This window comes from Hyaena hyaena, unplaced genomic scaffold, assembly GCF_003009895.1.
Source record: "Hyaena hyaena isolate Hyena2069 unplaced genomic scaffold, ASM300989v1 scaffold_704, whole genome shotgun sequence".
Classification (NCBI taxonomy): domain Eukaryota; kingdom Metazoa; phylum Chordata; class Mammalia; order Carnivora; family Hyaenidae; genus Hyaena; species Hyaena hyaena.
In genome coordinates this window covers 332,167-359,905 of record NW_024081336.1, presented here as the reverse complement: position 1 = coordinate 359,905, position 27,739 = coordinate 332,167, and the positions used below count along the sequence as shown (strand labels likewise).

The window sequence follows — 27,739 nt, the reverse complement described above, 5'->3', positions numbered from 1 at the left end:
TCATTGTAATATGCCAGTTGACACCCATCTGATTATTCTGAGTTCAAAGTTAGCACAAACAATAGTTTTAATGATTATAATCTTAAAGCAAGAGAATTTAGTATAGGAAAGAGGATAAGGTATCTTCTGTATTAGTGTTCTTTTGTTATATAACACATTATTACAGATTTAGCAACTTAAAATAAAATAACACATGTTTATTCTATCTGTTCCCATGGATCAAGAGTCTAAGCACAGCTTATCCGGATACTTTGCTCAGGTTTCACAAGGCTGTAATGAAGGTGTTACTCAGGGGTTCAGTTCTCATCTGGGGCTCATGTCTTCTAAGCTCATTCAGGGTGACACACAATTCAGTTCTTTGTGGTTGTATGACTGAGGTCCCATTTTCTTGCTAATTATTGTTTGGGGACCTTTTCTCACTTCCTAAAAGTATCCTTCTCTTTAGGCAGTTCATGACATGATTATAGTAAAACCTTGGATTGAGAGTAACTTGTTCTGTGAGTGTTCCATAAGATGAGCAAACATTTCTAATAAATGTTAACTTGATAAAGGAGCGATGTCTTGCAATACATGATGCTGCAATCACATGATCACAACTGAGCCAGTGGTTCTTGAAATTTGCTTTGTTATACAAGTGCTTTGGATTACAAGCATGTTTCCCAGAAAGAATTATGCTTGGAAACCAAGGTTTTACTGTGTTTGCTTTCTTCTTGTATTCCAGCAGGAGCCTATGTCTTTGATGTTTCACCTTCTTTTAAAGGCTCACCTGCCTGATTAGATCAGGCCCACCCAGGATGATTTCTCTGTGATTAACTGCATATCAACTGGTCAGTAACTGCATTGGAAGTGATACCTCTTTATAATCACAGGCTCCATCACACTTAAGGGGCAGGAATTATTTATGGGTGTGATCATTGGGAATCATATTAAAATTATACCTACCATACTTTGTCTACAAAAATATATGTATTTCTTGCCTTGACTTTGACCTGTCACTTTGGATTTATTGGGAGATAACAGAATTATGGTTTATTTTAGTACTAGTGATAGAGTTTTTTCTCATGGCAAAAATTGGTATCAACAACTTATGTTTATTAGTTTAGAGCCAGAATCTTTTTTTTTTTTAAAGTAAACTCTGTGCCCAGTGTGGGGCTTGAACTCATGACCCTGAGATCAAGAATCACATGATCTACAGATTAAGCTATTTAGGCACCTGTAGAACAGAATCTTAATTTGTACAATACCATTCAGACTTATATTATTCCTATTTCTTTTTGTTTAATTTATTTTTTGAAAGAGAGAGAGAGAGAGCAGGGGAGGGGCAGAGAGAGATGGGTAGAGAGGATCCAAAGCAGGCTCTGCACTCATGGCAGAGATTACCATGGGGGGCTCAAACCCACTAACCATGAGATCATGACCAGAGCCAAAGTCAGGTGCTCAAGTAACTGAGTCATCCAGGTGTCCCATTCTTTCTGTTTCTAAGAAGCAGAGCTGAAGTGACAAGTCTTTTCCCCTTCCACAGAATGATTGTAAACACAAATAATATATACACTTTGGATTATAGTTATAATACCAGTTTTCTCATGGTGAAATAGTTTTATAAACCTACAGTATTGTCAGTCATAGAAGGGATCCCTCCCCTTTCCCCAGAAACACATGTGGATTCATTTACAAAGAACTTCCTGGGAAGATTTTTGAAAATACTCCATATAATTGGGATGCAATGAGAAAAATAGAAACATGCTGATTTCAGAATGAGAGTTGGAATATTATCTGGTTATCACAATTCTGATTCTGAGATTGCTTTTTCTCTCTACTCTTACCTTCTTGAGTTATCTTCCACCTTTTCTTCAAGTTTTTTTTTTTTTCTTCAAGTTTTAAAAACAAGTGAAGTATTAATTCTTTTAAAGTTATAAGAATTTAAAAAACTAATTCTATTCACCAAGAAAGATAATGCATTTTAAGCTTTCTGTTATTACTTATTACATATTTAACAATAAAATCCATTACATATACCTTGAATCCCATTTCTTTCTAGGAGAGAGAACGGGTCAGTGACTTGCTGGTGAAGGGCTAGGGTATTGTAGGAACCTTGGCAGCTCTGTATTCTAGGTCAATATTTGTATTTGGACTCAAGGGGATGCTTTCACAGTGGTGGTACTAAAAAAGGGTTGTTGTCATTTTCATAGACTAAGTCTGATTTGGTCAGGATCTTGGCAGGAGACAGATAATACATTCAGACAAAATGATTGGGGAAAAAGTAGTAGAGGATGGGTTGCATTAAGGACTCTAAGGGATAGAGCAGTACTCTGATGTGAGCAGCATCTACTCTTGTAGATGTCCTGATAGGAGTTATGGCCTTTGGTAAAGGTACATGACCCACCAACAGGACCTGGCAGGGAAGGAACCAGGTAAATGAATACCTTGACCTCATTCCTACTGTACAATGTCCTACTGGCACCGCCCACCACTAAGCCACAATGGTAACCTAAAGGAAGGGAGCCCATTGTTGTAGCTCATGAAGTTCATTCTCCTAGGGAACAGGGCATGGTGAAGATGGATGAAGAACTGCTCTGGAGGAGAAAACTAAAAGACATTTGGCAGAGATCTGATGTGGCTTTTATGTGCCTTTTGGTGGCATCTTTCATCTTCCAGAGATGAGGATGTTCATTTTAGAAGATGATTTAGTTGGGATGATTACTTAGGTGGTGTCATAACATTCATAAATTCTAGTGATTTTTATTATTATGGTGCTTTCCCCCAAAGAACTATGTTACAACAGGAACAAATGTACTTCCTGTATCGTTGTCTTTGCTTTGCCTGAACTGACCTTTTCTTTCTTCTCAGCCTGGAAAATTCTAATCACCTCTTAAAATCTAGGTCAAATATAATTCCTGCTGAAGCTTTTCCTGTAACTATCGTATTCTCTTCTGACTAATCTTTATTCCATTTCTCCTTTGTATACCATATTCCATTGAGCACAGACTTAATTTTCTTCCAGCTCTTTGTTTTTTTTCCCCCTCTCTCATAGCTACCTTTCTAAAGTTTTTTGTTCTTGTTTTTGAAGTCTGTGGTTTAAACACTCTTTGACATTTATTAGGGATTTGTTGACTCAAAGAAGTTTTCTGATGGTCTTGGGTTATAGACATGCTACCACATACAGCCACCAGCAACAACAGAAATTTGATGAGCATTTTGAACAGTAGGTGAGTGTGTCATGTCATCACTTAAAGTGTCCCTTTTCCTTACTCCCTCAGTCTTTTGGAGTAGAAGCTCTTCTATTTTGGGGAGAAAGGCTAAAGAAGAAAGCCCAGATTTTCTAAAAGTATTAATTACAGTGATGTAGAGGATTGGACTTTTCTCTAAATCCAGAGTTTGGCTGCTTTCTTCTTTATCGTGTCAGCCTGTGTGCAATATTTCAGTGTAGTTCTCTGAACATCTGGCTGGTACTTAACAGAGAAACTGGCATTTGATGCTTTCCCCTGTGAAAGTACTAGTTTCCTCACTTAAGAGAATATTTCTTTCAGTGTGCTGTATCCTTAGTTGAATCATAGGGATGAAAAGGTATAAGATATGGGAGTGGAAGTAAGAGGAGGTCAGTGTCCCATCATTCTTTTGCCTCCATTTTCTTTCCCTAATTAGCCAGTGGGGAACTGTACTTGAGGGAAATAAATCCTTGTTTTTCTAAGTGGCATTGCAAGCCAGAGATTGAGTAGGTTAGTCTAGGAATCACAGCCCCAAACATTAATACATATCTCTTGGTGTTCCTGAGTGAGAATAAACGAGTCAGGTGGACCACACAGAGATGAGGCTATAGGATACATAGCTAATTATACAGATTAGGATAGGATTTCTGAGTAATTTTTAAAAGCGATTCATCATTAATGGATTAAAAACTGAACTTCTCTCCATCTCTTCCATTCATAGAAATGTATACTTCCTGATGCCAGGTACATACTGCTGTGCTTCATTGTTCTTACGCTTTTTACAGAATAAATCTCTTTAACGGAATTACCGAGGTGTCTTTCTTTCTTGAATGTCTTGGAGAAATACCTTTCTTCCCATCAATTATCACTGTAATTAAAGATCCATTTCAGGAAGGGGAATTTCTTTCTGTGGACCTATGTTACTTATTATTTATGCCACGCCTGATCTCTTAAGAAAATAATTCAGCAAGGCCACAAATGGTGTACAAGTTCCTATGATGTATCAAAAACTCTCTTCTAGAACAAAACGTAGAGGGTTAAAGTAGAGTAGACCCTTTCTTTCTATTTTTTTTTTTTTTTACAAATAGTTTATTGTCAAATTAGTTTCCACATAACACTCAGTGCTCATCCCCAAAGTGCCTTCCTCCATGCCCATCCCCCCTCCCCCCCTCTCTTTTTTTTTTTTTTAAATAGTTTATTGTCAAGTTGGTTTCCATATAACACCAAGTGCTTATAACCACAAGGGCACTTGTGGGGATGAGTAGACCCTTTCTTAATGTGTGCGTACTAAATGGAATAGACTAGGAGAAGATCCAAAAAGGGACCAGAAACCCCAGTGGCTCAGCAATATGATAGCTGTCCTAATTTTTGAGAAATGGAAGGGAGGAAATTAGTAATGTAGAGTTAACAGTAAGATACCAAATTGAACACTAGTGAGTAGCATCCAATATAATGATCATCTAAAACACTGACAAATGAGAATAAAAAAGGGGGCAAAGGATCTGAACAGGGGAAAGATTTATTGGTGTCATGTAAGAAGAACAAAGGTGTTAACAAGGTGCCAAGTGGGCTAGTCACAGATAGCTGTGAGTAAAAGAGCTACACAAAGTGGGAATCAGGTCAGATTATTGAGTAAGCTGGAGAACTACCACAATCGCGTGGGGATGAGATCAGAATAACTCAAACAAACAAAAAAAAAGAAGATAGTTTACAAAGACATTTAGGTAATGGAAAAATTTGTCACATTTTTGAAACTGTAGATTAAGGACAACAGTGTATTCTGACAGAATAAGAGACTAACAATGGCCAAATACAAAAAGGAAGACATTTGTGTGTTATTTCCCTTCTGCTTATGGGGAAAAGTCAAAATATCTTGAACAATTTGGAAAAGAAAGTCTTATTTGTTGTGATGCCTTTAATAAAACAGGAACAGAGGGATAGAAGAGGTGAGGGTATAAGAGAAAGTCTGGAAGGTACTACAAAATTACATATGTTTAAAAATATAGGTTTGGGGTTTATGGGTGGCCCAGTCAGTTAAGCATCTGACACTTCGTTTTGGCTCTGGTCATGATCTCACAGTTAGTGAGTTCGAGCCCAATATAGGGCTCTGTGCTGATGGTGTGGAGCATCACCCTCTCTTCCTCTCTCCCTGCCCTTCCCCCACTCACACTCTTGCACTCTCTCTCAAAATAAGTAAATAAACTTAAAAATAAATTTTAAAATGCATAGGTTTGATTGCCAGCATGCTTCGATTTAGGCTAATGAGTGATGTTAGTTAGAAAAAAACCTGGTGAGGGGCTCCTGGGTGGCTTAGTCGGTTAAGCGTCCGACTTTCGCTTAGGTCATGATCTCGCGGTTCGTGGGTTCAAGCCCCGCGTCGGGCTCTGTGCTGACTGCCAGCTCAGAGCCTGGAGCCTGTTTCAGAGTCTGTGACTCCCTCTCTCTCTGACCCTCCCCTGCTCACGCTGTCTCTCTCTCTCTCTCTCTCCTAGAAATAAATAAAACATTAAAAAATTTAAAAAAGAAAAAGAAAAAAAATGGTGATCGCACAAGTCCTAGGGGATATAAATTATAATGACATGTATTTATTTATGTAATTCAGCATCCCTTCTTCAGTAACTATAAATCATTGATTAGCTACTTGTCAAGATTCTAATCACTATCATTTAATCAAATTTAAGTCAGAAATGTAAGAAGAAAGTGTATTATAATAATTTATTTTCCCCTTTTAAAAATATTAACAAATTTGGGCTTTAAACCTTTTTAATGTTTATTAATATTTTGGGGGGGGTGAAGAGAGAAAGAAAGCATGAGCATAAGCAGGGAAGGGACAGAGAGAAAGGGAGACACAGAATCTGAAGCAGGCTCCGGGCTCTGAACTATGTCAGCACAGCCAGAGTCAAATGCTTAACTGACTGAGCTCACACCTAGGCACTCCAGTTTATTTCCCTTTTTTAAAAGATTTCATTACTCAGGAACTTGGTTCTGTTACATTCTGTATGAAATTTCTTTATTGGCTATATGGAGATAGTAAAAATGATGGTAATTAAAAGTATAAAAATCCCCCTTTTGACTTCTGCTGTATGGCATGTTAATATGAATAGTAGGATAATGAGGCTTGATTATTTATTGCTATGAGAATGTTAACTTTAGGGTTATGACTTTTCATGGCAAATGGAGGTATAACATTCAATTTGATTGTCTTTGCATAGCAATAGATATTTGTATATTTGTATGTATATGTACACGTATATATCCAGGTCATGTTCACTGTTGTATTATACTTCTATTCCTTACCTAAATAGTTTTACATTTAACTGTTCTAAAAACTCAAGGCATCCAAAGGGTATTTTGAAAAATATGGCAATTGTTTGGAGAGCCTAAGAGAAAATCATGCATACCATGTTGGAAGGCTCAAACGGGTTTAAAATGATAAAGGTGCCTTATAAAGGGGCTGACTTGGAGAATTTTCAGGTGGTGCTGTAGCAACAATAAGAACAACACTTTATATCTACATAGACTTTGACACATATTAACTCATTTGTTCAACATTCTTTGATGTGGATATTGCAGTCATAATAGTACCATTTTTTAGATAAGGAAACTGAGGCTAAGAGAGTGACTTGCCAAAAAAGGTCCTAGTTAGTTTGTGTTAAGACCTGTGAAAGTCTGAGATTCTACCCTATTTATAAGTTAACAATCTAGTCTGTTACTGTTTCATGTATAGTGGCAGAAGCAGGGGAATCTAACAAGATTCCTGAGTTAGAGACAGAGCATTATAAGCTTCATGATGATTTGAACTGCTTCCCAATTCTCCCACTTCCCCAGTTCATGGAGGTAATGCAGGTAGGCCTATTATATGGATGCCTTGAAGGCCATAGGGCATTGAGAAACATAGACTTGGGGAGTCACTGATTTGATAGTAAGCAGAAGCAAGCTAGCTCTTTGTCAGGTGGAAGACATTATCCCTAAAGGTTGCTAGCAGTAAATGTGACTTTGAGAAATGAATCTTTTTTTTTTTTTTTAATATCATGGGTTTTTTTTTTTTTTAAACATTTTACTTTATTTTTTGAGAGACAGAGAGAGACAGCACGAGCAGGGGAGGGGCGGAGAGAGAGGGAGTCACAGAATTCCGAAGCAGGCTCCAGGCTCTGAGCTGTCAGCACAGAGCCCGATGCAGGGCTCAAACCCACAAACTGAGGGATCATGATTGAGCCAAAGTTGGATGTTTAACCCATTGAGCCACCCAGGCATCCTGAGAAATGATTTTAAAAAGAGCGATCAGGGTCTTGTATTCTTGGCATATCCAGCAAGTATGTGCAGGGATGCTCTGGTCTCATGGTGGATTGCTCTCTTGAACAGTATGTGGCAGAATTAAATGTTAAACTCCATTATTTTGAGTTTGATGACTAAAATTCTAGCTGGACAAGTAGCAACAATAAGTGCCTCACACCCACCCCCATATATTTATCTTCTTTTTTGGTCCTATCAAGAATATCTTGAAACTAGTTCTCTTAGCTTATTTGATACACTCAGTTACTAAAAATCAGTTATTGTTATTATGAAGGTAGAACAGAAAACAGCCCAATATAAGGAAAACACACTGGACTCAGTCTCAGAATCTCCCCTAATCTTTACAAGCTACTGCCACTGCAGGGAGCTGTGTTGATATTTTTATGAATGAAGTTCCTTGTTTCTATGGCACGGGTACATTCGCTATAAAAGTTGAAGGGAATGATAGAAACCATAAAGAAATAAGGAACAAATGGTGTAACTAATGGTGGATATGAGAAAAAAATGGTTGTTTATTGATACTTCTTTTAAGTCAGGATTTTGCTTTCTTTTAAAGTTTATTTATTTTTGAGACAGAGAGGGAGAAAGAGAGAGAAGCAGAGAGAGAGAATCCCAAGCAGGCTCCACACTATTAGCATGGAGCCTGACGCGGGGCTTGAGCTCATAAACCACAAGATCTTGACCTGAGCTGAAATCAAGAGTTGGATGTTTAACTGACTGAGCCACCCAAGTGCCCTAGGATTTTGCTTTCTTAAAGGAACAATTAAAATAGTTTAAAAGGACCTTGGGAATATTAAATCTAGGCTCCCCATCTTCTAGATTAGAAAATTGAGACATAGGATGGTTGAATATTTGGTCAAGATCAGGTTTCTGGTAACAGAGTAAAGTGATGAAGCAACATTATTGTGATAATCACATGCCCAGTATTGAAATCCCCCCCCCCCCCCTTTAACTAGAGCAGTTTATAGAATTCAGTTAGTAAATGCTGAATTACTTTGTTTTTATAATTGAATAAGGTCTATTATCTGTCTTCAAAGAATTCATTTGCTAGTAGAGCAATAAGAATTCATTTTGATACCTATTATTCTAAAATCATGTACAAATTATATAGATTAATTCAAGCTTAGAGTGGTCAGGGAAAGCTTTATAAAGGTACAGATGTTTGAGCTAGGTCTTGAAAAATTACAAAGAGGTTTCTGTGCAAAGAGATGAAGGTTTGGCATTCCAAGCAAAGCAAGAACCACATACATTGGAATGGTGAATAAAAGTATGTAAGTTGACCAAGAAATGATCAATGGTTGGATGTAGCTGGATGTAACTGGAATTCAAAATGGAATGACAAGTAGAATATAGATTAGGAAAATATTAGATACCATGCTAAATAATTATGTCATTTTGAGGAGAAAACTCTGACATTTTAAGGGAAGTTGGCATATGAGGTACAAAAGAAAAAGAGTGGTCCAGAAATCAGAATGAGTAAAAAAAGAAAGGGATGTCATAAAAGCCAACGGCAGATAAAGATTTGAGAAATATGATACAAGAAGAGTAGCAGAATATGCCACCCCAAAATATGCCACTTTGGCATAAGGATTATTTTGAGTGGAAGGCAATTAAAAGAAAAGATACAAGGAAAGATCTCTGCCCTTCTATTTGTCTAAAAGTAGGACATAAATTTGTAATGATGTTCCCCCTCCCCTCTGGAACAGGAAGGACAGAAGTTAGTCACTAGAAATGGTATCAGAGGACCCTACATAACAAACTTCACTAGTTAGGCCTTATCTTCCATTAGTTTCTCCAAACCTTCCCACTGTTTGCTGTCCTAGAAACTCAGTCCTTTTTTTTTTTGTTGTTAATATGCCAAATAAGTCCAACTTCTAACCACTTTCTGAGTTATTCATCACTGGATATTCCCATGCGTATGCCTAATACACATGTAAATAAACTTCTGTTTGTTTTTCCTTTGGTAGTCTGTCTTTTGTCAGTCTAATTTACAGAGCTGCAGCCAGTAGAACCTAAGAGGATAGAGAGAAAAAATTTTCTCATCCCCTACAAGTTGTAAGTAGGGTCAAATGCTGAAGAGAGGTTAGATAGGATGAAGACTAAAAAGGATCCACTTTACTGGGAAATGAAAAGTACCTCTTTCTGAGCAGTTTCGGTAGAGTGTGAGAGCAGAAGCTAAAAGGCAACTGTATGTCAAGGAAAGATTTAGAGGTGAGAAAATGGAGACATTTGTTCATGTGTTTTTATCTTAAAATTGAATAATGAATATTTGTATCATATTCTGTTTCAAGCCTTGAATTTTTGCGAACTAGATACAATAAATTACTTTTCTATTTTCTGGATGGCTCCTCATGGGTTTTCCCTTTCAGACCCACCCATTGGTCTTTGGTCCACAAAGGATAAAGGGTCTGTACCTCATGCTAAAAAAAAAGCACATTCTCTAGCAAAACTGTCACTATTTTCCATAACTGCCTCACTCTGCCTGCATTCATTTCCAATGTAACATTTTTTTAAAAAACCTAAGTAGAGATAGATCATCTGTATTAGCAAATTAATATTATAAGTGGAGCCCACATGATTGTTGGCGTTTATAATATAATATTGCTATGTAATATGAGAATATCTTACTCTAAATATTTATGACATAGATTTTATGCATAATAGTTTTTCTTTAAGAAGCAGTTTCAAATGTTATCTACTTGTATAATCCACATTTGGAAAAACCTGCAAGGCCTTGTTACTATTTATTATTGTTAATCTTAACCGAAATGTTAACACTGATTATGTCTTAGTGTTGGGTTTAGATGAATGTGTTTAATGTTATTTTTACATAAAAATACTTAAAAAGGAGGTATTTCAAAATATTTAATAAGTGTCAGATTCTATTTTTAGTCTATTATTTCCCAGAAGGGTTGATTATATTTCATCTGTATATAATTTCAAATTATAGTTTTGAAATTGAATTTTGTAGCTGGGTAAATTTCAGACTCTTCACATTATTAAAGCAGGTGAATTGGCTTGGGTTAGAACTTCATGTGAGAATTCTTAACTTGAGTATAAAGTTAGGGAGTTTAAAATTTAAAGTTGTAGAATTTAAAATACTAATATTTGAAGGGGAATTGAAAGGGTGAATATATTTCCAGCCTTTGAAATATAGTCAACCTCCAATTGTCTACATGTGCAGGAGACCATCCCCTTCTAGGTGGGAGTTTCTCAGACTTTCAGGGAAACTGCCATTGCCTAGATCCAGTTGAAAAGAATTCTACCCATCTTGCTGGTTTTTAAAGCCACTCCCTCTCCCTGCCCATGCAAATGGGTGGAATTGCACATCATCCATGCTTCAAACACAATCCTCCTTGCCATTAGCAAGGATAAGAATCAGATGAATAGAGGTTAGGAGATTAAGTTCTGAATGGCATTGACATTCTAAAATTGATTTTCATATCTGCAATTCAAATGGCATCCACTTTTTCTTTGTTATGTTAAAATGAAATTAAGAGTATCTTAATAGCCAAATAAGTTAGCCTATGGTTATAATAATTTACTTAAAATTAATGAGGCACTGATTTCAGATAGTAACCCAGTACTCATTTTCATTTAGACAGTTTGTGTTTATTTTTATCTGTTTTATTACATGGGATTTGTTAAGCTTCACAGAACAGCTATAAAGAAGGGAGAGAGCAGAATCCTGGGGGCATGAGGAAGAGAGAGAAAGCCTGTGTTCAGATACGACTTTATGTTGGACTGCAAAGAGCAAGAGCTTTTTAAAGATATGGAATTTAAACAGAGACTGAAAACATGAGATATTCAGGCTGGAAATGGAGTTGGGAATTGAGAGGGTGGAGAAGTGTCCAGAGGAAGAGAGCAGTATATTTGAAGGTACAGAGAGCATAGCTTATTAGAAAAATGGTTAAAAATAAGACATCCCAACCACCATTATCGACAATCAGATCCTTTATTTCAGAGATGAAGCATGGCAAGATGAAAGACTACAGAGGGATTTAGGAATGCACTGAATGATTTTAAGCAAGGTAGTGACCTGATCAACTTCATATTTTACAAATATCACTGACATTGCAATGTGTGGAACAGGTTGGTGGGGGCAAGAATTGACACAGGCAGGCTAGTGAAGAGATTTGCAATAATCCCAGTAAGAGATAATGGTGGTTTTGATGGGGGAGGAAAGAAATTGGTGGGCTCTTGACTATTTCAGAGACAGTTAATAGCTCTTGAAGATCAGTTAAGTAGATGGAATAGGAAAGGGAGAGAAATTGAGGTTGACTCTCCTGTTTTTAGCTTGGCAGCAGTCAGGATGGTGATTTTCCCAAGAAAGATGAGGATTTTGTTATAGTTTTCATGTCATAATTGGATGAAGTAAGATAGGAAAAAGGGAGTTTGAAAAGAAGACTGGTTCCTTTGGAACCAGGGAGCCAAAGCTACTACTACCATTAGCTGTTTCTGTAGTCCATGGTTGTAGCTTCATCTAAGAAACCCTTTTTTAATTTGTTATATCATTTTAGTTTTATAGCAGTATATAAATATTATTTTACTTCCCCCTTTTTAATAATACAGTACCTTGCAGGGGCGCCTGGGTGGCTTAGTCGGTTAAGCGTCCGACTTTTGCTTAGGTCATGATCTCGCGGTTCGTGGGTTTGCGCCCCACGTCGAGCTCTGTGCTGACTGCCAACTCAGAGCCTGGAGCCTGTTTCAGTCTGTGACTCCCTCTCTCTCTGACCCTCCCCTGCTCACGCTGTCTCCCTCTCTCTCTCCTAGAAATTAATAAAAACATTTAAAAAAAATAATACAGTACCTTGCAGTCAAGTAGTGTTAAATCTAAAAGGAACCTTGGAAATTATAGTTTCTATCCCTAGGTGAGGAAACTGGAGCTCTGAGAGAAAGACTGCATGATGGCTGTGGAGTGACTGAGCTAGTTAAACCCAAGTCTTCTAATGGCTACTCTCTTGCTCTTTCTACAGTATCTAGCCAGCTCCACATTGACTATTGTGTTCCATTAAAACAAGTAAGTGAAATTGAAGACTTGATGAAAGAAGAATAGCGTTATCACAGAGGAAAGAAAAAATACATAAATAAATGTATTGTTAACACATTTTTTTGGTAGTATAAAATTCTATTTTAGATATCCAGGGTTGCAGAAATTCTGTCCCTTTTCAGTATCAGCTTCATATCCTTCCATTGACCTATCCTGATGAATCTGAAAGGGTTAAAATTCAGGCGTTCTGGACTTAGGTTTGGTTTTATCTCTGTCTAATAAATTGATGAACCCATTCCACTTCTATTGACCCCATTAAAAAAAAAAAAAACAGATCTCAAAAAATAAAAACGTGGAACTAGATTCCTTTAAAATCCTTTATTTTGTCTGTACTTATTATTTTATGTTTTCCATCACTGATTGTCTTTACTCTCTTCCTTAAACTTCTGCTGCTTTTCATGGCAAATAGGAATCTTTTAAAAAGCCTAGGTACAGTAAGTCAGTGATGTGTATGTCCAAGATAGTCCCTTTTATAGATTAAATATAATAAGACTGTATTTTGGTTGGTTCTCTTAGCAATGTATCACCATATTTACTTTTCTTCATTGAAAATAGGCCTTGAAATCAAAAAGAGAAGCAAAAGCAGAGGGTCCTAGAATCTGGAGCAGATGGAAGTGGATGTAGGGTGGGTGTAATGCTGTGGTTTTCCCAATAGTTGGAGGACACCCTAGGAGATGTGCTTGACGATTCACTGGGTTTTGGAGAGAAAATACTGGAACTTCTTTTTGTATTTATTTTTAATTTCTTCCTTTACAAAATTCTGCTTTTGTGTATATCACAATACATGATATATCAATAGAGTATATGCATATCATTTATAATGAATACATCTACATATATATTATGGGAGTGTGCTTCAAGATGTAAAGCTGACAGAAGGAAGTAGTTAAATAAGTTTGGAAACCATGGGTGAAGAATTTGCTAAAAAGACAAGTCAAGGGCATCAAGATAAAGATGAGATTTTTAATTTTTCACTGTTGGGTATTGTCTTCCCTGGAAATAAAGAGAAGAAATTTAAAACAAAAACAACAACAAACAACAGCATTTTGGTGGCAGAATTTACTTGACTGAATCTTTACCTGTTACAGAGTTGTGGAAAAGTATTCACCCACAAAAGTATTTAATTTTAAGATTAATTTTATTCTTGTTCATGATTCTTCCAGATTGTCAAGTAACTTATACTGAAATAGACTCAGTATAATTTAATTTATTTAAACTTTTCAACTGAAGCAGTAGTAGATTACATTAGTGTTTTAAAAACATTTACCTGGGGCACCTGGGTGGCTCAGGGGGTTAAGCGTACAGTTTTTGGCTCAGATCATGATCTCCCCATTGGTGAGTTTGAGCTCTGCATTGAGCTCTGAGCTGTCAGCACAGATAGATCCTGTCCCCCTTCAGATCCAGTGTCTCCCTCTCAGCCCTCCTGCCTGTGCTCTCTCTCTCTCGTGCGCGCTCTCTCAAAAATAAAAAAATAAAAAAATAAATCATTAAAAAAGTTTGGCTAGGAATTTTTAAGTCTTTTTTTCCAGTTTTTCCCCATTTATTTTATTTTTTTCCCAATTATTTCTCACAGAATAAGACCACAGCTTGCCAAAGAGAAGATTGAAGGATGCCATATATGTACATCTGTCACACCAGGAGAACCTCAGGTCTTCCTAGGGAAAGATAAAGCTTTCACTTTTGATTATGTGTTTGACATTGACTCCCAGCAAGAGCAGATCTATACTCAATGTATAGAAAAACTAATTGAAGGTTGTTTCGAAGGATACAATGCTACAGTTTTTGCCTATGGACAGGTAAGTACCAAATTATTTTCATAGAAGCTGTAACTTCTCAGAAGTTCGTTTTGTTTCTTTAAGTTATATTATTACACTAAGCATGCATTTTTATTTGTTCTGTTCTTTTATTCAGACTGGAGCTGGAAAAACATATACAATGGGAACAGGATTTGATGTTAACATCATGGAGGAAGAACAGGGTATTATTTCTCGTGCCGTTAAACACCTTTTCAAGAGTATTGAAGAAAAAAAACACACTGCAATTAAAAATGGGCTTCCTCCTCCAGATTTTAAAGTGAATGCCCAATTCTTAGAGGTAATAGTCTAATTGTGTTACTAGTTTCCTTTACATTTTATCCTTAAGACCATAGCCCTTATGATATTATACTCCCAGTTTCTAGTATAGTTTTGGCCTTAGTGCTCAATAAATAACATTTGAGTAAATTAATAGGTTAGTAGTAGCAATAGCTAATAAGTAATAAGTATTCTTCTTGTTAGTATTAAAAATTATAAACACTTGAACAATGTTCTAATGTAGGTAGGCTGACAAAGCTCTGGGAACTAAGTGACTAAGAAGGAGCAATGGTGTGTGGAATAATAGAATGAAGGCTGTAGTACTGACTGGGCTATAAAAGCTAGTATTCCTGCTAGTATGTCCAAAGATCAGGGCAGATTTTGATTAATTTAGGGCAGTGCAGTGTGGTGGGAGGAACATGACAGTAAGAGGGCATTTAGGATTTGAGCACTATTGCAGTTAGGTGGATGGCAACATTATAATTCTAGGTGCTCAGTCCAAAGAAGGTTCTAGTCTAGTTCTAGTCTAGATTACCTGAGCTAGTCATTTTGATCATTAATAAAAATTTTCAGCATTATATAGCACAAAATAGAAAACATAATTCAAATTAACATCAGTTATCTTCCTGCTGGTTTTAATGGACATCCCAATTTAGTAAAAACTAAGAATGATGTAACTGTATATTTCTGCCAAAAGAAAGGTAATTAATGGTGGAAATGAAAAGACAGTGTTCTTGTGTCTTCTTTCATCCTCCAAAACGCTGTTAGGTATTGTGATTTTAAGCATGTAGATAGAAAAATAGGTGTATGCACCCTCTTCTAAGGTGGTGCTTCAATCTTCTTAGCCACTATTGACAGAAACACTAATACTGTTGAACCTGGAAAAATACTAAGTATTAAATTTTGGATACATTAGGAAATGTGATAAGGCAACAGGAAATATTTTTAGCTAAAGTAGTAAAAATTCTTAAATTTTCCCCTAAGCTTAGGATTTGTCTGCATTTGGTATTTACACATTTACTTATATTTATCAATATTTGTTTATCTCTTACAAATGATTAATAGATCATGTTAGCTAGTCTTCAACTCATTAGTCATGATTAATTCATTTATTATTCTTACTCTTATAAAGAAATCTGGCATTTATTTGTATTTGTAATAATAATACAAATTTCTATTTGTTTTATTTTTATTTTATTTATTTGTATTATTTTTATGTTATTTTGTTTTAAAAAAAATTTTTTTAAATGTTTTATTTATTTTTGAGAGAGAGAGAGAGACAGCATGAGCAGGGGAGGGTCAGAGAGAGAGGGTGACACAGAATCTGAAAGAGGCTTCAAGCTCTGAGCTGGCTGTCAGCACAGAACCTGATGCAGGGCTTGAACCCACGAACTGTGAGATCATGACCTGAAATGAAGTTGGACATCAACCGACTGAGCCACCCAGGCGCCCCTTTATGTGTTATTTTGGAGAAATGTTATTATGAAGACATTTCAAGATATGTTTGAAAGATAATATTATGCAGTGTATGTTAATAGCCATGAGGCAATTTCTGCTGGAATTAAGCTTATGATATTTCTTTGTTATAGCTATATAATGAAGAGGTCCTTGATTTATTTGATACCACTCGTGATATTGATGCAAAAAATAAAAAATCAAATATAAGAATTCATGAAGATTCAACTGGAGGAATTTATACTGTGGGAGTCACAACACGTACTGTGAATACAGAATCAGAGGTGACATTTATGTTAAAGTTAAAATAGAGCATATTTAGTTTAATTTAGTATCAGCTTTACTGCTAGTTTGCTTAAGATCAAGATATGAAATTTGTATCATTATATTGAATATGGAGTTAAAATCTTGTCTTCTTCCCCCATATTTTTTTATATCAGGATTTTATTATCTAAAATGTCAGGGTTATGGTAAAGTCAGTACATTTATCATAGCATCAAAAGAATCTAAGATGATGGATGTATAGTTTTTTTTTTCACAGATAGAGAAAGGGACTTAGTTCATTGAAGGTGAAGGATGAGACCTCAATTTTTTTGTACCTTTTGCTGTTACATATGCCGGACTATATCATGGTTCTTAAAGGGAAACTGTTAAGAAAAGTTACAGAAAAATATTTCAAGAGAAGATACAGAGGGCCTAAAAAATTCATGTTGTTGCTCAGTTTGTTCCAAAGCGTTCTTCTGTAACAGTTTTGGAATGGAAGCTGCAAATGTCAGCAAATGACAAACAATGGAATCTCAGTGTTTTCTCCTATTAAAAAAATAATACACTATTATACCGAGAAGTTCAGCTTGAAAAGGGCCAGTAACTGAAATAATATGAAAATCTTCATCTTTTACAGACCCTCATGTGGTGGGTTTGGGACAGTAGCTCCGAAATCTGATCGTATAGTATTGTGTTTAAATATTGTTCAAATAAATCTTTCTTTCCCTTTCCCAGATGATGCAGTGTTTGAAGCTGGGTGCCCTATCCCGGACCACTGCCAGTACCCAGATGAATGTTCAGAGCTCACGTTCACATGCCATATTTACCATTCACTTGTGTCAGACCAGAATGTGTCCCCAGATAGATGCTGTGAGTTTTTGGTTCTAATTTCTTAAACTTGCAGGCTTCGTTTTCCTAAAAATCCACGTAAATCCGAGGAGAGTATATTTGAACCAAATTTAGTTTGGCTAATCGTTCCTTTTCCTAATGAGATGTCTCTGATCCTGTTTAAACTGAAGCTGGCCAACCATGTAAGATTTTGAAATAAAACATTAGTAAGTGTCTGCAGCAACCATAAAGCAAGCTGCAGCTTTGTGGTGATGGATGTAGTCATCTGAGACCCTTTCCTATTGAGGACTGTGTACTACAGCTTTCTCTTCATCATCATAAACAAAGCCTCAGTTCATATCAGCTAGTTTCTGATTGTCAAGCTCCTTTCTACTTTTGTCTAGGCTTCTAATTGCCAGAAGATTTTTTTTGCATTTACATTTATTTGGCTATTTGCCTATTTTTGAACATTATATGTATTAGACATATTTACTTATATTTAATTTATTTAATATATGTTTAATAAGGGCAAGGTAGGGTTGGAGGATATTTAGTGTCACACTAATAAAATATTTTTTATTGTTTTCCTCAATCGCAGGAAAATGTGACTGACAATAAAGTGATTTCTGAATCATCGCAGATGAATGAGTTTGAAACCTTGACGGCAAAGTTCCATTTTGTTGATCTGGCAGGATCAGAAAGACTGAAGCGTACTGGAGCCACAGGCGAGAGAGCAAAAGAAGGCATTTCCATCAACTGTGGGCTTGTAAGACGAAGACTACAGCTTTGTGCTGAGAATATCTTAGAGCTTTTCTATTGTCCTTTCCCCTTTTTGTAACGTACATAAGACACACCTGGAAATCCTTCATTCACTGAGCTGAGAAATGAAAGTTACAGTAAACTTATAAACTTAGGAGTAATGTACTGAATTTTGATCTCCTCACATTATAAGCGTTTTTTCTTCAAAACATTGCTAATTTTCATGTGTGAAAATTTGGTTGGATTAAATTTTATGCTATATATGCAAAAAATGATATGTTTAGTAAAAATGATTTTTAAAATTCTTCCCTCCGTTAGGGGTGCCTGGGTGACTCAGTCAGTTGAGCGTCCTACTTCGGCTCAGGACATGATTTCACATTTGATGAGTTCAAGCCTCACGTCCGGCTCTGTGCTGACAGCTCAGAGCCTGGAGCCTGCTTCAGATTCTGTGTCTCCCTCTCTCCCCGCCCTTCCTCGCTCATGCTCTGTCTCTCTCTGTCTTTCAAAATTAAATAAATTTTAAAAAAGTTTTTTAGTTCTTTCCAACTTTAAAAATATATTGTCAAAATTAATATTTTAATATTCAGTATTAAAGTTTTTGCTAACATTTATGACCATCAGTTTATTTTGGGAATTATAATCAATTTTTTTTAGAGTAATGATTGTTTTAAAATGGGAACTTTCCTAGATTCTATAGGAATTAAGCTTAATACCATGCCACCTAGTGGTGTTATGTGGAAGAAAGGTTTTAAGGCTAAGTTTTTATATAATAAATCTTTTCCTATTGACTTCATTATAAAATTGGACATTTGTTTCTGCATAAAAGTAACGGCATCCCTAAATTTCTGTGATGTATACAGCATTGGGGCCTGTGCTTTCTGCTTTCTTTCTTTCCTTCTCTTCCTGGAGCTGGGGGACTCCAGTCAAATGGTCCTATTTTGCAATTGTCCAATAAAATTTGCTCCTAGTGATTGCAACCCTTTAGTGTTGAAATTAACAACGAAGGCTGAGTAGAGAGAGCCAGATCTCCCAACTCCAACACTCAGCTTGATGCTTCCACCATATGGTTGAATGTTGTGTGAAAGGGAGTCACCTGGATCCTGGACTTTGTGTATTGATCTGAATTGCTTAGGAGAAAAACATGGTGGAATCGCCATTTGTGCTGTCAGGAAAAGACAAAAGCCATTGATCTCTTTTCCTGTTTAGGCCACTGAAGTACGTTCAGATACATCTGGTAGAGTTTCAGTGTGGCCAGTGGTTAAAACTGAAGCTTCCCTGGTGAAGGGCCGACTAAAACTCAATGTAATGCTGATGTTGGTCTCTGCAGAATCCACTGGCCCGACAAAGGCTTGGTTATAACTGTTTGCCTTACTGAAGGCGAGTGTGAGTCGGGTGCAGGATAGTGCTTATGCTGTAGGTTCTAGTTTAGTTCAGTAAGAAAAACAGGAGTGGCAGGAGGAGGGACTAGACATTCAACAATTTGACCTACTTTAAAAATATTGGATGCTTAGCATGTAGATTCATTGTATTTCTTAAGACAGCTATTCTTGTGTTAGGAACACTTTTTCAATGAAATCATACTGATATTTTTATTATGGTTAAAGAAGATTTTGTTTTACCATAAGGAAGCTATATTGTAATAACAAAGTTTCATGAATCTGCTAAACTAACAGCATTTTATTTCTTCATTGAGTTGAGAAGAAGTTGAAACATGAAATGACAGTTTTCTGGAGATACACCCTGATACTCTCACAATTCTAGGGATGGTTATTTGTCACCAATTTTATAGCATTTCTCTTTTTACAGAAAATCTCTGAGTAGAAGTTTAAGTATTTGTGAGTGATAGGTATATTATAGTACTAAATTTTGAGTGGTGTCAGTTTTTAGTAGTTAATATAGAAAACTTTGAAGTATACTTCATATTCCAAAAATACAAAACCAAACACAGGTGTTCTCAATTCTGTCTCCACATTATTTTCTATAGGCTTTTTTATTTAAAGGTGTTATAATTGCTAAAGTTTTATCACTTTCTTCCCTCTGTTTCAGTTGGCACTTGGCAATGTAATCAGTGCACTGGGAGATAAGAGCAAGAGGGCCACCCATGTCCCCTACAGAGATTCTAAGCTGACAAGATTGCTACAGGATTCCCTCGGGGGTAATAGGTATGCATCAGTGATTATCCTCCAGACTCCTGAATTTTATTTTATTTTATTTTATTTTATTTTATTTTATTTTATTTTATTTTTTATATTTTTATTTATTTCTAGGAGAGAGAGAGACAGCGTAAGCAGGGGAGGGTCAGAGAGAGAGGGAGATACAGACTCTGAAATAGGCTCCAGGCTCTGAGCTGGCAGTCAGCACAGAGCCCGACGTGGGGCTCGAACCCACAAACCGTGAGGTCATGACCTAAGCAAAAGTCGGACGCTTAACTGACTAAGCCACCCAGGCGCCCCTACTCCTGAATTTTAATTACTCATTAAGTTTAAAGTAAATTTAAAGTGATTTATGAGAATTGTTTTTATTAGAAAGCAAATTAATAGAATGAGGAACTAATAATTTGTAAGTACCCAAAATGTATGAGTCCTTTTGTATATGGTTATTTCACAATATCCTTAATAATATCCCCTGAGGTCAAGTCATTGTTCCTCTTTTACAGAAAAGGAAATTAATTCAAATCCTGAGAGGTTAAGTAATTCATTCAAAGTCACTTAGTTTATAAGCCTAAGAGAATTTTGTTGAAAAGTAAGTGATGTCTTTTAAGTAATTAAAAGTAATTAAATATTCATACTTTTTACAAAATCTTCTAAAATTTGATATTTCTTTACATGTGGAAAAACTTTTTTTAAATGTTAATTGAATGAAATACAGGATGTTTGCTGTTTATTAATTTTGCCGATATCACTGATAGTCCTCATTTTCCATACTTTGCATCACTCTAATACGTTTCATCAGCTAAACTCATTCTTTTGATAATTCATCCCTTTTTATAAATATCAACATGTTTGCTTTACAAGCGGAAGCATTTTTGGCATTTAAATTTAATCATAGTGCAATTCAACAAGTTACAGACAACCACAGTGAAGCTTCAATGTTTTCAATGGCCTGACACATTTTTTGGGAAGATCATTAGATACTGTAAAATCACCTGGTAATTAGACTTGCAAACTTCCTTTTTGAACAACTGTTATTCAAAGAATTTTGATAATGTAAAATCTACTTGGATTTAGGAGTAAAGTTTTGTTTTATAGACTTCAATTGTTTTTATGATCTTATTATTTTTATTATGTCTTCCTTTTATGTAGTGTTTGCGTTGTCTTAACTCATCTGTCTCCAAGCATATTCTGTGTATAAATACAATATTGCTTCCTTTGTTGCATTTTTCTTTTCCTTTATATTCTTAGGCTGACCTTCAGTATCATTCTGGGTCTTATTATAATAAGACACCAGTTTTTGTTTTTTAAGCCAAATAGAAGTTTTTCAAGTTTGCTAAATTGGAGTTCTTTCCTATATTTATTTCCTAACTATAAAACAGAGATGATAAATGTCCTCCCTTTGTAATTTTCAAATATTTCAGTCCTTCAGTTTGCTTGCGCTGTAAGCAATCTAAGATATTTGCACTGTGGGTCTTGAATTTCCCTGGAGTTTCAGATTGGCTGCAGCCAAATACAGATTGGCTACAATCTCCGATATCCCCCACCCATTTCTGAACTGATGCTAACTCTCCAGCAGAAAAGACCCCTTCTAACTCTATCCTAGTGAGCCTCAATTCCTGCTTAAAATTTTGAGGTTGAACTTCTAGTAAAAGCGTTATATTTTGTGTAAGGCTTAGTGAACAGAATACCTTTGTTTTGTAAAGTTTGTATAAATTACTCTTTTTAAAAAAATGTTTATTATTTATTTATTTTGAGAGAGAGAGAGTGCATACAGAAGTAGGGAAGGGGCAGAGAGAGAGAGAGAGAGAGAATTCCAAGCAGGCTCTGCACTGTCAGCCCAGAGCCCTATGTGGGGCTGATCCCATAAACAGTGAGATCATGACCTGAGCTGAAATCAAGAGTTGGATGCTCAATCAACTGAACCACCCAGGCATCCCTGTACAAATTACTTGTTAAGAAAAATTAGATCAAAGGTATTTGGGGGAATAAGCTGCATCTATTTATGTTATAATTTAGTGACTTTTATTTTTTTTAACCAAAGATGGCTTTCATAAATTTTTAATGTTTAATATAACATTACCACAAGCTTATAGGAAAATTTTTGAAAAATACAGAAAAATATAAAGCACAAATAAAAAAAATTATATTTCTGTTACCTACAAGTAACTACTGTTAACACTGTGATCTATTTCCTAATAGATATAACATAAAATAATATATAGGATTTATTAAAAAAATAATCCATTTAAGTGATATGGTTTCCTTTAAAATGGAGTTGTGGTTTTATATAAACTTTAAAAATAAACAGGTTTAATGTTTTCTTTGAAGTTTTCATAAATACAACCATTTTTGAAATTTGTGTGTTTGGTATTTTATTTAATATGTGATCTTTTCCTTATCTAATAGATCTTAGACCCTCTCATTACTGGCTTTCACCATTCTTCTTAATTAAGCACTTGATCCCAGTGCTTCTTAAAATATTTGTGAAGGGGCAATTCTTCTATCCCATCCTCAATTTATGGTGGGTTAGTATTGTGCATGATTATACTCAGCTTGCCCATTTGTGACTTACCATGTAAGTTCAAAGACACTTGAACTCCATTCAATATACAGTCATTAGTTACAGCAAGTTCAAATGTTGTAAAAGTCTAAAATGTCTACTCTCAATTTTGTTATGTATTGTGACCGTGTAACGAATAATTTTCAGACTGGCCCTGAACTGGGGACTGCACTTTGAGTAGTCCCGTTCTCTAATCAGTGTCTCCAACCATCTCTCTCACTGGATTACCTTATTTTCTTTACCAAAAGAAAAAGCTAGAGATGCACGAATTGTTTTAACTTTCTAACCCCCAATAAGTAAATATTATGTATACGTGACACACCTCACTATCTAATGACTTACTAGGTTCCAAATATTGTGTCACACATGTATACTGACAAACAAAACTTGATGAACCTTATCCTCCAGCAGTTTAGGGTCCAAGAGTTGGGGTCTATCAAATTTAAATAATAATAATAAAATCAACAAAAAAGATACACAAAGGACATGAAGAAAAGAAAGAGAGTAGGCAAAATGAGGATTGACTTTTTGGACTAGATGATTTCTGAGTTGAATCTTGAATAAGAGTAAATAAGGATTAACAAGCATTGATAAAGAGAAAGAGATGGGTGGAATGGTGCCCCTTTTAAGAGGGTTACAATGAATGCTATGTTGAGATTACTAGGAGAAGTTGGGAGTGGAAGCAGACTAGGAGGCTACAGATTAGAATTGATAGGCATGAATTTCCTACCTGAGTGGGTAAAGTAGCTGCTTAACTGCAGTTCCTGTACATTTCCCATGTTGATTACAGTCGCCATGTCTGTTTCATTGACAGACATAATCTCTGGGGCATACCAAGCATTTCACTATCCTATTATTTGGTTGGAAAGTAATTCATCATGACCATAAAGTACAATTTTCAATTTTTTTCCTGTGTAATCTAGCTGAAAACTCAAGGAAATTTTGACCACTCAGTCACAAATGAGATTTTACATTATAAAACATGTGGATGTACTAAATACTGTTCTTGTTCAGATGATAGGATTTTATGTAAATTTCTTTACTAATATAAAAATCAGTATACAAGTGATTAAATTAAAAAAACAAAAATGGGGCACCTGGGTGGCTCAGTCGGTTAAGCATCTGAGTCTTGATTTTGGCTTGTGGGAGCCCGACAGTGACCACAAGAAAGCGTGGTTAGGGATTCTGAGATGTGCCTTCATATTGGACTCTCTGCCTGGGCAGATCATGCCTGCAAACAGGATGTTCTGCCAAGGGGCCTGCACACAATATCCAAGGTTAATGATCCGCTCGCACACGAGGGAACATGCCCTCCTTAGAAATAAGAAGGAGGCTGGAATTGTGAGCAAGCCTCTTAGTAAACATGTTGTGGTCGCTTCCTCCCTTTGCTACCCCTGTCCTTGAAATGTGTTTGGCTACTTGCCCTTATTTGGTAAAGGAATGCATCTTGTAGATTTCAGTTTGTATCCAGTTACCGGGGTATAAAATAAACCACAAGAGGGGCTTGTGTAGAATTGTTCCTCCGGCCAGAGTTGTGTCTTTGTCTGTCTTTTGTGTCTGTCTTGTCTTTGTGTCATTTCATCCGCAACACGGCTCAGGTCATGATCTCATGGTTCGTGAGATTGAGTCCCACATAGGGCATTGTGCTGACAGTGTGGGGCCTGTTTGGGATTCACCCACTCTCCCTCTCTCTCTCTGCTCCTTCTCCACTTGTGCTCTCTCCCCTCTCTCTCTCAAAATAAATAAATAAACATTAAAAAAACACTACAAGTAAGAAAAAAGGAATAAAAATATAAAATCCTAAAATATAAAGTAGGTAATGAAAGAAATGATTTTTGAATGTAACTTGTCATATTATGGGCAGATTGACTTTTAGAACTATTTGCATTGCTTCATAATTGTAAAGAAGTGCAAAATATATGCAGTGTACTTTCTCAAAGTACTTTGGGTAAAAGAATGATAATATAACCTCATTTCCCCCAGTTTTACCTAAGTAAAAAGTCTTTTTCCTTAAGATAGTCTTAAAGCATGGAGGCTTTTAAAATTGCTTTTATTTTTAATGTAGTAGTATCAATCTTTTGGTATCCTGAAGAGAAGATACTATTCAAATGGCAGGATATTAAAAAATGCTTATTTCAGCATTTAATTTTATCTGTAAACCTAATTATTCTTTTTAACTTACAGCCAAACAATCATGATAGCATGTGTTAGCCCTTCAGACAGAGATTTTATGGAAACCTTAAATACCCTGAAATATGCCAATCGGGCTAGAAATATCAAGAACAAGGTGATGGTCAATCAGGACAGAGCTAGTCAGCAAATTAATGCACTTCGTAGTGAGATCACACGCCTTCAGATGGAACTCATGGAGTACAAAACAGTGAGTGAATGGATTTGACTTCACATTTTGTGGTACATCTTGCAAATGCAGTGATGTCTTTTTGTGATGGTTTATACATATATGTTTCTGGAGTTTCTTGTCTATCAAAATAGTGACTTCCTTCCTTTTGGAGATCAAATCCTCTAGATTTCCTTGTGGGTGACCTTTATTATCATTCAGCGTATCAACCTGACCAAGCTCTTGTTTCAAAAGGCTTCTTGTTCCATCACTTTCTTTAGTGACAAATACACCACAGAGGGATGTAGTAGAGGGTGCTAAAACAAAAGGGTTCTTGGTTGTGAAAGTGTTGTATCCTTAAACAAAACTCTTGTATATTTAAGGTCCCTCAACAAACAGGGAAATGTTTTCCTTTTGTAGGGTAAAAGAATAATTGACGAGGAAGGTGTGGAAAGCATCAATGACATGTTTCATGAGAATGCTATGCTACAGACTGAAAATAATAACCTGCGTGTAAGAATTAAAGCCATGCAAGAGACAGTTGATGCATTGAGGACCAGAATCACACAGCTTGTTAGTGATCAGGCCAACCAAGTTCTTTCCAGAGCGGGTATGTGTGTAAGATGGGATGAATGAAGGATTAACTCTTAGAGGGCAGGGAACATTCTTTGTGGTCTTTAATTTCTTGGAATATTTAAACTAGAAATATCAATCTGTGTATATATAGTCTGTGATTTTAAGGTACATACTTAATTTGTAAATAATACAAATACAAATTGTTTCTTGAAGAAACAAAATGTGGCCTTTGCTTTAATAATAATATTGTATTGTGTGCTTATGTCATTAAGAGTAAGAAATCTGCTGTATGAATTTTAAAGCATTATTGTTTTGTTTCCATAACATTTTTTCTCCCATTCTGTTTTGTTGAAGTTTTACTTTAAAAAAAATCTGAAGTTTATATTTTATCTTGCAGGTGAAGGGAATGAGGAGATAAGTAATATGATTCACAGTTATATCAAAGAAATCGAAGATCTCAGGTGCAGTTCACGTTCTTTAATATGTAATGCACATGTTTTGGGTTCTGCAGTGTAGTAATATTGCTGTGTAATTATTGCTAGTAATATGCTAGTAATATTGCTTAGTAACTATTCACAGTGATATTTCAGCTCTTTGATGAGGTTAAGTTTAGGGGAATAGGTACTTAACCTTTCCCACGGTGTCACATTTCAAACTACTTTTCTCCTTCCTCTTCCCTTATTATCTTTCTATATTATCCTCTTCTCATTGAGAGCTTATCCAACCTGACATACAGGACAGGCAGAGTTCTTATCTGTGAGGTTACCTTTGGTGGCTCCCTCCCTGTGCCTTTTTCCCTGACATTTGGAAATGGCCAACAGAAATAAGTCATTTCTAATTTCTTAAATCTCTCATTACTCCTGTTCTTTTCTACTTTTCCAGCTGTTCTTTATGTGTGACTCATTGAATTCTGACCAATTTTCCTGCCTCTTAGATATACACAGAGGCTCCCCCAACACTCAGTTCATACAACATAGTACAAATGCTCACTGTATGTGAGGCAACATGCCATGGACTGAGCAACTGTGACATAAACAAGGAATTCACAGTCTAGGTGGAGTGACTTACATAAATAGTATATGGAATGACAGAAATCAGTCAAAAGAACACCCATGCCTGGTGTGGGAATGTGGAGAAGACCACTGAATTCAGGCTGGGGTAATACATGTCAGAAAGCAGGTCAGGGACACAATTCATTTCTATAATATTTTCGGGTTCCATGGTCTGCTGTGATGGCTGAGCTACTTTCTCTTGAAGTAGAGCTACAGGTCCATGGGAAGCATCTAAGGCACTCAGATCTCATTGCTGCTGCCCACGTGCAGAAGATAACCAAGTGACCAAGTGGATATCATCTTTCACAGCCGCCCTAACACTGCCCCATCTTGTATTGTGTGCTCTTTCTCTCCTTTGAGCTGTTTTAGAGATTCTCAGACAGAGGCAAGTAGTTTCCATTGCTTCTGCCTCCACAAAGCACAATGGATCCCTTAAATGTTTTAAAGAAGTAAAATTAGGAGCCCCTGTGTGATTCAGTTGGCTGAGCATCTGACTCTTGATTTCAGCTTGGGTCATGATTCTGGGGTTGTGGGATTGAGCCCCATGTTGGGCTCCACAGTGAGCATGGAGCCTGCTTAAGATTCTCTTTCTCTCTCTGTCTCTGTCTCTCTCTCTTTCCATCTCTTGCCCTCTGCCCCTTTCCTCTGCTTGTGCTCTCTAAAAAAAACAAAAACAAAAACAAAAAGTGAAAACAAATAAGATATCTGATGTGGTTGTAAAGTTACTCAAATAACTGTTACTTTTATTTGGTATATATGTATCTTTAGGCTTTACCTTTTTGGTGGAGACTTTTGGGGCATTGAGTCCTGGGTCTAGTCAGTAGCCAATCTGGACTATAGTTTCTATCCTGTGTTGGCAGTGCTCTTTCTTGCCTATTTTCCAAAAACTTATTCTTTGATCTCACTCTGTAGATCCCATCTTAACCAGTCCTTGAGACATAACTGATAATCTCTGTCTTTCAATCCTTGAAGATTCTTCCTCCTCCTAGGTTGCTTCTCTTTATCTCTTTTATTTCTTTGGCACTCATCAACTATTAAGGCTAATTCTAAGCTCTGGTTCTTGTCTTCTTTTTCTTCTTCTCTTCCTCCTCTTTCTCCTCCTCCTTCTTTATTTAAAGTTTGTTTGTTTGTTT

The 27,739-nt window shown here is 36.2% G+C and overlaps 1 protein-coding gene across 10 annotated transcripts in view; it reads left to right on the top strand.

Moving 5' to 3' along the window:
- The window catches only part of KIF21A (kinesin family member 21A), a 144,988-nt gene that overhangs the window by 59,602 nt on the left and 57,647 nt on the right, over nt 1-27,739 (top strand). For all 10 annotated transcript variants that reach the window (XM_039217662.1, XM_039217660.1, XM_039217658.1 and 7 more), the window contains exons 2-10: nt 14,123-14,345; nt 14,461-14,643; nt 16,211-16,360; nt 17,076-17,210; nt 17,767-17,934; nt 19,974-20,089; nt 24,825-25,020; nt 25,399-25,588; nt 25,952-26,015. In XM_039217662.1, coding sequence (XP_039073593.1) covers nt 14,123-14,345; nt 14,461-14,643; nt 16,211-16,360; nt 17,076-17,210; nt 17,767-17,934; nt 19,974-20,089; nt 24,825-25,020; nt 25,399-25,588; nt 25,952-26,015 — 1,425 coding nt within the window. The remainder of the gene's footprint in view (nt 1-14,122; nt 14,346-14,460; nt 14,644-16,210; nt 16,361-17,075; nt 17,211-17,766; nt 17,935-19,973; nt 20,090-24,824; nt 25,021-25,398; nt 25,589-25,951; nt 26,016-27,739) is intronic.